This window comes from Aricia agestis, chromosome 13, assembly GCF_905147365.1.
Source record: "Aricia agestis chromosome 13, ilAriAges1.1, whole genome shotgun sequence".
Lineage (NCBI taxonomy): Eukaryota > Metazoa > Arthropoda > Insecta > Lepidoptera > Lycaenidae > Aricia > Aricia agestis.
The window spans coordinates 1,850,644-1,861,490 of record NC_056418.1 but is presented as its reverse complement, the minus strand read 5'-3'; the positions used below and the strand labels follow the sequence as shown (position 1 = coordinate 1,861,490).

Genomic DNA, 10,847 nt, shown 5'->3' with positions numbered 1-10,847 from the left:
GCAGACTATGACGAATTTTCCATGTAAATTAATGTTAATTTATAAAAATAATATTAAAAACACTTGCCAAGCATATCCTATTTTATACTTCCACTTAAGAGTTTATACTGACTACTGAGTCGCCGCGCAGGGCTGCGCTGCACAGCTTAGGCTTGAGTCTTCATCAGCGGGCAGTGGGGCGGGAGCGGTGCGTTCCAATGTTTATGTTTATATGGATAAGCCGTAGTACGCCGCGCCGCGCACCGCTCGCCGCACCTGCCGTTTTCGAGGCCTGTCCATATAAATAATTATATACATTGAAACACGCCGCTCCCGCGCCGCCGCCGCTTTCGCCCCGTTGCCCGCTGATTTCGAGACTGAAGCCTTAAAATTAAGAGTTATGAAAATGAAACATGCATCTCCTGGCTACGTAAATATTTTGTAAATAATATTGAATTATGAAATTCTACGTCTTTTTTCAATACAGCGCTACTTACACAATACTATGTGAAACGAGTCTAATTTATAAGAATACATTTATTTCCTAAGGTGCATTTATATTTGTGAGAATTAGCGCTTTACATCAATTTTTATGACCACTTGAACAGTATTATTAAGGTTAAAGTAATAAAAATTCCAATTGTAAATATAACATCTTTCATTCTCCTTTACAAAAATATAAAATGATTTTACAATATTTATCTCGAGTATTATATTACATTTATATACTAAACATATAACAATTACAGGAAAATTTGCGATTTTAACATGATGCTGTGAAGCCATTTTTACGTGAAAACTCATATATTTTAAGTTATTAAAAAGCTCAATATATCCTTTAATTTTAGTCACCACTTTTTTTCTCCAAAAGCATTCTTATATATTTACAATAAAATTGTTGTCTTGGGGATTTCGTTTTCGATTAGACTACTAAGCTTTACACGAGATCCGTAAAATATTTTTACACTTGCCACCCTTCCTTTGAATGAAACAGCAGTCTCACCCTCATTATCAATGACTAGTAGTACGGTGCGACACATCCCCTAAAGTCGTAAGGCTGCATTATGTAGGCGCTTATATTTTGTACCACACGATTTAAAAATTCCCGCACGACTTACTCCTCGATCGCAAATCATTCTCTTACGAGAGTTAACCTCAACGGTGAAATATCAAGTGACCGAGCCACGAGTATATCCGCTCAGTCGAGCGTGCAGTGGTGGCCGCAGCCGGCGGGGCAGAGCTGGTGGCGGCGCACCCAGTCCCGCAGGTGGAGCAGGTGTCCGCCGTGCGCGCAGCCCTGGCACCAGGCGTACAGGCCGCGCACGGCGCCCCCGCACACCGCGCACACCTCCCCGCCGCCGCCCGCGCACTCGCACGGCGTGCGCGCGCGCGTGCGCCGCCCGCAGCGCCCGCAGCACGCCGCCACCGCCGTGCTCTGCTGCGACAGGCTCCACACGCTGCCCACCCACGCGCACTTGATCACCTCCGCGGCGCGGTTGAACAGCTTGTGCCGCTGGAGCAGCTCCACGTAGCCGAGCAGCCACTGCTCGGGCAGGCCGTCGTCGAGTCGGCGCAGCAGCTCGGCGCGCCGGTCCGCCAGCACGCAGCACACGAGCGCCGCCGTCTGCACGTCCCCCAGCTCGGCGTGCAGGCGCAGCGCGCGCGCCAGCAGCGCCATCGCCGCCGCGCCCGCGCCGCCCGCGCGCGTCCCCGTCCCGCCCCCGCTCCCGACCTCGCTCTCGCCGCCCCCGACGCTCTCCTGAAAGACCCGCCCCGATCGTAAAGTTAGTATTTTGACATTAATAATTCAAAGTTGTTTGCGTTTGACGCCGATTTAAAAATCAACTTGACTTCAAATACGATAAGTCTATTGAGCTTTCCAGCGTCCAGAGAACATGTAGGACGTCCATTGTAGTTAAGATTTTTAAAATACTTCTTACGTGACTGAAGTTGTTCATATTTTTGGCCCTCTGCGGCTGCGGCGAGACGGGAGGCGGCGCGGTGCTGCCGGAGCTGGAGGTGCCGGAGCCGGACGAGCCGCCGGGCGAGGAGGCGGCGGGGGCGGGCGCGGGGGCGCCCAGTGCGCCGGCTTCCGGCTCCGGCTCGGGCTCAGGCGGCTGCGGCGCGGGCACCGGGAGCGCGGGGGCGGGCGCGGCGCGCAGCGGGAACGCCTCCTCGGGCAGCGTCCAGTCCGTCGCGTCCACGTCCACGTAGTGCGCCGATGCCGCCGACACCCAGCCGCCGTTCTCTGTGGAAAATAGGACGTCGATCACACGAGTCTGCTATGTGACTGTTCTCCGTGGACTTTCACCGAGGATGACGTACCGTCGTCGCGCTTGCAATACTTGGCGGGCGGGATGTAGATGGAGTGCGTGGGCATGCCGAGCACGCCGCTGTTCTTGTGGTGGCCGCTGTCCGCCCACTCCTCCGCCTCCTCCAGCGGCTCCTCCTCCGGCGCGGGGTAGGGGGGCGGCGGCGCAGGCTCGGCGGGGGGCGGCAGGCGCGGTGGGGGCGGCGCCGGCGCCGGGCCGGCTCCGTGTGTGGGCGCGCTGCAGATCACGCGCACCACCTCCCACACGTGGCTCACCTGAGGATCCGAGACGTCATATTAACACGGTATTTGCGGGACCGTATTATCTAGTCGGTAGTTATAAAAGGCTTCGAAATGTTGAATTCTCCAGAACGAATGCAGTCACACTCACCATGAAACGCTTGTGGTCGCGCGCGACCTTGGCGTTGTGCTCGGCGAGCAGGTGCGGCGGCTGGCCGCGCACGCGGAACAGGCGCGCGGCGGCCAGCGTGTCGGCGAGCGGCGCGGCGGGCGGCGGGCGCAGGCGCAGCAGTGAGCTGGCCGCGCTGGCGGCGAAGTCCCGCTCGAGCGCCGCCTGCGCCGCCGGGCCCAGCGAGCCGGCGGTGGGCTGCTTGCGCGGCAGGGCGGCGGCGCGCGCGGCGGGCGCAGCGGGGGGCGCGGGGGGCACGGCGGGCAGGGCGAGCGGGCGCTCGGGCGCGGCGTGGGCGACGTGGCCGCGCGCGGACACGCACACGCCGTGCGGGTTGGCCCACAGCACGGGGTGCGCGGCCTCGTGGAAGCGGTGGCGGTAGAGGCCGCAGTCGCGCGAGGTGGCGAGAAAGGCGGCGGGGCCCTGCCAGGCGATGGCGGTGGTGACGTCGCGGTGCTCGGCGAAGGTAGCGAGCGGCACGTGCGGCCGGCGCACGTCCCACACGTGCACGGAGCAGTCCAACACGAGCGCGCACGACGCCAGCTGGTGCGTGCGCGCCGGCCGCCACTTCACGTGCCCCACCGACGCGATCGTGTAGATCGTGTGCTCCAGGCTCGGCCGCGCCTGGATGTCCCACACCTGACACAGTATAATATTAATGCCCAGTACAATAAACGACGACTTAAACTATGTAGTACGACAATAATAGTTTGCTCTACAACTCGGAGCGCAGACGTAAGTCGCGACAAAACAAACAAACAAATATTCGTGTTTACTGTAACTAATCAGCTGTCGCGACCCCAGGCGCGTGCAGCCGCCGTGTCATCAGTCTTCACAGATACTTCACCCCAATTAGAAAATTGTTTGTTTTGCAATAAACTATCGACTACTTTGTAAACGGATATACTTAATAATAATTAGTAGCAAAGTTTATCGCGTGTACCACATACATAATATGTTTTAGCTTAGATGACGAACTGAATAGGAGATGCTCGACAGAACTTATCTTTTTCTACCTGATGTATTAAAATTTTGGGACTAACAGGCTTCATTTAACAGATTTGCCGTTAAAGTTATTACATCGAGACCAAACATATCATATCGGTATGTGGTACCACGACGGAGTTGAAACATAGTTAGCACATACCCACACATATCACACAGTTATGTGTCAAACACTTATTAAAGTACATGTCGCAGCCAACTGGTTTAAATAGCCGTTCAATCAAACAGCTAGCCTTTTGACTGAACAACGCCATTCAATGACACATCTAGCTTTTTAATTGAATATTTAAGTCGTTCAAAAATCAAAACGTTCAGCACTACAGCTGATTCAAAGCCGCCGTTTGATTGAATTAGTTCGACGCTCACCACCGCGGCGCTAGGTGCGTTTTGTTTACAATATGGCGTCAACTAATCGGTGATTTGTGGTTGTATTTATAGATATTTTTCGTAAATATACGTTGCAAGTATTATTAAAGAGACAGAAATTATGGGGCACATATACGAGTGAATCAAAATTTAAACTAAAATTCGAGGAGAAATTATGCGATTATGAAATGCATCACCAAGGTGCAATGGTGTTAAAGATGAGTTAGAATACATTTAATCTGCTGATTATCATTATACGCTTGTGTAATAATAGCACTAAGCTAATGGTCACCTTAGTTAATTTGCCATTTAACCAGTTAGCCAAGCGTCGTCTAGCTGTAGTGTTAACGTTGCAGTCAACAAGTCGGCTAAACGACGTATAGCCGTGTGGCGTTGTTCAGTCAAAGGGCTGGCTGTTTGATTGAATGGCGTTTTTAACCAGACGACTGCGACATACATACATAGTTTATAATATGCTATTAGTAAATAATTGTTGTCGATTTGTTGTGTTAACTAATTTGTCAATAGTTTATTACAAGACAAACAATTCTCTAATTAGGGTTGTTAATCAAACGCTCAAACAAGTTAATGGGAGCATTAAATAAAAAAATAATTATCTAAGCAAAATCTATTTTCTAAAGTGGCAACATTTATAAATAGATTTTTTATTTACTCTTTGGACTTAAGAGAATTCTTTATTTATTTAGAACTCATTATACCTGAAATATTTTGGCGGAAAATTCAATTTTTATACAATACTAGCTGTTGCCCGCGACTTCGTCCGCGTTAGCATAGTAGACCACGTCCCAAGTATTATTGTACAAAAATATTCAATATACAGAATTGACCTTCCTTATTATAATATTTAGATGTTCCGCGCGGCTTCACCCGCGTAATTTAGGAATTTCACGCCACCGTACATTTTTCCGCAAAAAATAGCCTATGTCCCTTCACGTTGTCTATTCTTCATGTTTGCCAAATAACATAAAAATTGCTCCAGTAGTTCTTAAGATAATAAGCAATTTCATATAATTTTCCCCGTTTTTACAAGCCTCCACAGATAACAATTACTTACTTTGGAATATTAGGTGTAAGATAAGACTTATTAACAAATAAGTAACAAAGTGGTGACAGTAAGACTATTTTAACTAGTTATACCTTAATTAATATTATTACCTATTTTTTTCTTAATGAATGTTCATTTGTCCACAATTATATCCTTATGTCCTTAACTATATAATACAAATTACAACTACAAACAATGGTAACACAGGAAGACAGACAAATAAATACCTAATAAGGAATATCATTTTTCATCTTTTTATGTCTGGGTGTTTGCCTAGAAAAGCGGTGTTAATGGAAGCTAGGCTGCTTGTGAAAAGGTCGATTGTAGGTTCAGACTTGGCGAGCTCGTTAAACGCTCTCATTGATCTTAGAAAGAATGAGTTTTGCCTATAAGAAGTACGCGCGTAAGGTATGTGCAGAATATTTCGTATGCGACCGTGACCGGTGACGTGGTGGTATATTTAGGTTAAGTTTGGCTAGAAGATCGGGAGAATTAAATTTCGCTTGGCCTAATTTTAACAAGAAGTGGATATCAGCGAGGAAGATGGAAGCGACTGCAGCGGTCCGCATAATCAAGGTTTGGAACTCTAAATTTGAAACTAAGGTGCCTAGTGAACTTTTTTTGAACATTTTCGATTCTACTTGAATGAGTTTCAAAATTAGAATACCAAACCTGGCTAGCGTACTCCAGTAGCCTTAGCACGGCCACCAGTAGAAAGGCGAAAGTATGGACAAACTGTGGACATAAACTAAAGGTGCCGTTCCGATCTTTACCGCGGCCTATCACGATCGACAAAAATTCAATTAAAATGCCACTTTATGACAGACTATAGTATATGTCATAGACTAGGATATTATTTTAATTTCTATGACTATAGTCTGTCATAATGTGGCATTTTAATTGAATTTTTGGGAACGAAAAAGATCGGAACGCTACCTTAAGTTTATCTCCACAGTTTGTCCATACTTTCGCATTTCTACTTGTGGCCGTGCTAAGGCTACTGGTGACTGCGGACATAGGCGCAATAGAGCATTTTTAGTGTCTTCATTTTGGTGAAGTCACTGGAGTTGCGGATAATGAATGCCTTTACGGATTTGCCAACGATATGGTCGATCTGAGGTTCAAACGTGAGTTTGCTGTCCAAGAGTATTCCAAGGTCCCTGATGAGTGAAGTACGAGTTAAATGCAGGTTAGAGATAGAGTAGTCGTGGAGTAGAGGCTGATTTTTACGGGTAAAGGATATTATATTGCATTTCGGTATGTTGAGGTCGAGGTTATTAAGTAGGCAATAATTAGCAAGGCTGGAAATGTCTTCTTGGAGTAGGTGTGCGTCAGATAGCGTTTTGATCGAACGATAAATTTTTAGGTCGTCAGCAAACATTAGGTACTTTGTGTGCTTAAAGCATTTGCCAATGTCGTGTAAAAATATTATTAAATCAGCCTGCTATTAAAGCAGCCTTTCCTAAAGTGGGCGATAACGCCCCCTTGTGGGCGCTGAAGGTCTGAAGGTGTGGGACCCAGAAAAAAAATGCGGGCGTTGTGAAGGGGCTTAGGGGTGATTTATTTCATCAGGATGCATTTTAAATTGAAACAATGGGGGCGCTAAAATATAATTTGTTCTTAAAGTGGGCGGTAGACAAAATAAGTTTGGGAACCTCTGTATTAAAGGTATAACATACAGCAATAATATGTTCATTAAACTGATAACAATATTCCCGGCACCACTATTCGTCTGCGGTCGGCGCGATAAGGTATATTTAGCCGTCTGCGCCCCACATATGCACGGATACACTTATCACATTATCTGTTTTAGGGTTATCTTGGAAGTGGAGTGCACCTTTTTTCACGGTTTAATGACTTAAATTTAGGTCCATAGACTGATGTCAACTCAAATATGGTTGCGATCTCAGGCTGACTAACTTATACGTGAGTGAATTCGAGCGAGATTCGGTATATGAAAATCGTACTGTGTAGATCATTCCCAATGCGGTCCAGGAGTTCACGAGAGTCCGACAGGGGTCTACGCTTGCGTGGAAAAAAAATGGGGGTCCACAAGTCGTTAATGGGGGTCTATAAAAATGTATTAGGTGACTTCTTGACCCGACTTGACTTCTCCTATCCTATCGCCGCGCTGCCCGCCCGCCTAGTTAAAGTCGTTAAAAATTAGCCTTGATTTGAAAAGCACAGCGACTGTTACATAAAATAATAGCAAGTTTAATGGATCAGTATACAGGGGGTTACAGGGGGTCCGCAGTATGCACCAACACATTAAAATGGGCCACGAAATAAAGGAGTTTGGGAACCTCTGGTGTAGATGATAAGTGACAGCTAAAGTACACTAGCATTCTCTAGAATCATTATTACACTTATTTATAATTAAAGATAGCTATTTCTTTAAAGAGACTACTGCAAAGTCGATCGCCATTTCTCCATCGGAATTGATCTGCATTGCAATTAATAAACTTTACCCTCCTTCCATACCTTGATAGTCTTGTCCCTCGAGGCAGTAGCCAGCCAGGGGGAATGCGGGTGCCAGTCGCAGGCGAACACGGGCCCGGAGTGCGCAGTGTAGTGGTGCAGGGGGCGCTCGTGGCGGCGGGAGTCCCACAGTTGGACCGTCCCGTTCTCGGACACCGCTGCCAGCACGTGCGCCGCGTGCGGACTGAACTGGACGTCGCGGATCGACTCCGTGTTGCTGGATACATACAGGGGAAATAAGAACCTCCTCCTATCTAGAAGTTGGTTCAAACCCTAGAATATGAGCCACATAGGGCAAAATTTCCAGATCGAGAACCTCCTTTCTGAAAGTGAATGTCAGCAAGTCTAAATGTTATGTGGACTTGGTATTGCTATAGGATTTTTTTCTTCTAATGTGCAATAATATATTCTAGAACAATTTTTTTAATTACTATTGGGACTAATAAAAAAAAATGGTTGACTACAGAACCTTAACCAGCTGATTTTTTGTATATTGATAGATTAATAGTAGGTTAATAGTTAAGAGTAACATTATCCTACAAATAGAACAATCCATATTAATTTAGGACCATCAAATCAAAGTATGAAATCCTTTTTATCTCTGTTAGCTACCACTTTCAAGATTTTTCGCAGATAAAAATGTTATTTGTCTTATCAAAATAAAGCTACTCACACAAAATTAGCTTGATAGTAATAAAAAATATGTTGTTCTAGGGAACCCTGACTATAATATACAATGTGAGGTACAACTTCATTTTTTGAAGTAACTGTGAAATTTCAATATCATACTTATGAATACAGTAAAATATTATATTGGTTATTATAGCTCTCTTTAATTTTCATGTTTCCCTAGAAACTACAAAGCATCAAAACAATAGGGATGATGACAAGGTCAAAGATTAGCAGATTTTTTAAAATAAAATAAAGATGTAATGGTAAAAAATGAGTATTTTTACCATTATATCTTTCAAAATTTCAGCTTCATAACTTTTGTATTTTTTTTATTATGAACCTTTAAAGTTATATAGATACTTACTTTGTTTCTACTATTGAATGGTCCTTTAGTTACCAAGAAGAAAAAAAATTAGTCACCATGCCTATTGCATTGCATTGGTCATATTGTGATTAATGTTTAGAGTTTAGACTTTAGGAATTACCTGATAAATGTCCTAGCAACTTCCTTCATTCGTAGATCAAAACATTTCATCATGCCATCCTGTGATCCAGAGATGAGTAGACCCGGCTCTGTCAGATGAAAGCTCACCTGTGAAATGGGGTCAAAATCAAATCAAAATCAAAATATTTTTATTCAGAGTAATTTTTTTTACAAAAACATTGTTTTTGTAAAAAAAATACTACTTATTGGGTGTTTATATAAGTATGTACTTAATTTTATTATTCTCTTTAGAGAACCAGCAGCTTTTGATAGCCACATCATAACTTTACTTCTATCAACTTTTTTGATGAAAAGAATCCACACACACAGATGTTACATTACAATATAGTTGTAGCACAATTACTGGTCCTATTCTGTCAAGTCCCTTACCCAATATTAGTATGGAAGTGATAGACAAATAGGTTGCCAGATAATGCCACTGGTTTAGCTTACAACAGATGAGTTTTTCTATTTATTTATTATTCATCTTTTTTATCAATAAAATAGTTCCTACCTTGTTGACAGATCTCTTGTGATCAGAGAACACATGCTCCTGTTTGGACCGACCCAGTCGGCCGAGGTTCCACACAACCACTGCCCCATTTGTAGCCGCCGTTGCTAATGTATTCTCTACAAATATCATTAAAAAACAACAATATGTATAAACTCTTTAAACACTAGCTAGCTACTCATATACTATAATGGCACTGTTAAGCATTTGTGTACTAACCTACATAAAAATTAGGCATGTATTGAGTTATGAATGCAGTTATGTTCTTTAAATGATTTAGAACAAGACTGCATTCAAATTTTAAGCACACAAAAAATGTGGGTTAGGACACTAATGCTTAACAGCGACCAATTTATTACCGTCTATGGACTGTACTCACCATCAATTTGACTCCAGGCAACATCTATTGAAGAAAAATTGAGATTGAGATTTTTCCCAACTCTCAAGTTGTACACCTCCGTAAACTCGTTCTCACCGATTGAGAAGACTTTGAACACTAGAAATCACATAAAAATTAGTAAATTGCTAAGCATGGCACAGAAAATTTTAATTTTCATCACAATCTTATACCATTTCTTCCAGCTATTACAACTTGCGTGCTATCCTTGTTTAATGCTAAAGCATTCGCTGGGCCCTCTTCGGAAACACAAATAGCACCAGAAGGAATCATTTTGAACGTTTGTTTGATATAATATTATTTATTTGCTCATTATTTTAAAAGCTCGTCGCGTCGCGCTACGACCGACAGGCTAGTGAAACATCCTAAACTAACAATCGTAATTCAGATAAACCATTTGTATTTTGTGCAGAAACTAGAAATCACAATTTTTTCTTCTTCTTCTTCTTTTGGCGTAAGCCTGCCCATTTAGGAGTTGCCAGCGTCAGAGTTGAGGCGAAAAATGTGAACAGTTATAACTTATAACGAAAACTGATTGGCATGCATGATGCAGTAGGCACGGGTGATGACTTCATGCGACCATGCAAATACAAGATATAATAATAATGAAACAGAAAAAACCAGAACAAGCAAATATGTACAGCAAAATATTGTTTCTTAGCCTTTAAAGATACACAGAGTACATAAACATAAATACAATATAAATATATTAAAATATATAAAAGGAAGAGAATTCATAATATTATAGGTAAACGTCATTGTTGACTTGTGGTTGACATGACATTTGGTTATCAGCGTTATCACTTATCAGCTGTCAAGATGACATTTATTATCATTTTTTTTAATCTTGATAAAAGCCAAGAATACAGTCTAGGTACCTTGTGGAACCAACGTAAAAAAACGAAGCTTTGTGCTATGCTATGACTTATGAGACGTTGGTTACCATCGCAGATCGTTCATGATTAATCGTTGATCGTCCATGGTATAGTTTTAACTTTTAAGTTGAACTTGAAGCCCTGTTTTAAAATTTAAGCACAAAGCACTATGCACTATGCAGGTGCGGCCCGTGCATCACGAGGTTAAAAAAATCAAATCTAAATGTCTGTCATGAGATGGTCACAGGCAAGAAGTTTACATTAGGGTGTAAACTTCTTGGTCACAGGTCACTC

General features: G+C 43.6%; 1 protein-coding gene across 1 annotated transcript; it reads right to left on the bottom strand.

The window, feature by feature from the left end:
- Nucleotides 1-647: 647 nt before the first annotated feature.
- Nucleotides 648-10,123, bottom strand: LOC121733358 (GATOR complex protein WDR24). The gene is made up of 9 exons (XM_042123581.1): nucleotides 9,852-10,123; nucleotides 9,661-9,777; nucleotides 9,285-9,400; nucleotides 8,772-8,878; nucleotides 7,618-7,831; nucleotides 2,682-3,338; nucleotides 2,305-2,566; nucleotides 1,920-2,227; nucleotides 648-1,738 (listed from the first exon to the last, which is right to left on the bottom strand). Exons 1-9 carry the CDS (start codon nucleotides 9,949-9,951, stop codon nucleotides 1,178-1,180), a joined length of 2,442 nt encoding a protein of 813 aa, XP_041979515.1. The 5' UTR covers nucleotides 9,952-10,123; the 3' UTR covers nucleotides 648-1,177.
- Nucleotides 10,124-10,847: the final 724 nt, after the last annotated feature.

Coding starts and splice junctions, on each gene's coding strand:
- LOC121733358 (XM_042123581.1), bottom strand. CDS start 9,951: ATGATTCCTTCTGGTGCTATTTGTGTTTCCGAAGAGGGCCCAGCGAAT. Junction 9,401..9,660: donor TGCCTGGAGTCAAATTGATG/GTGAGTACAGTC, acceptor TGATATTTGTAG/AGAATACATTAGCAACGGCG. Junction 2,567..2,681: donor GCGACCACAAGCGTTTCATG/GTGAGTGTGACT, acceptor TCGGATCCTCAG/GTGAGCCACGTGTGGGAGGT.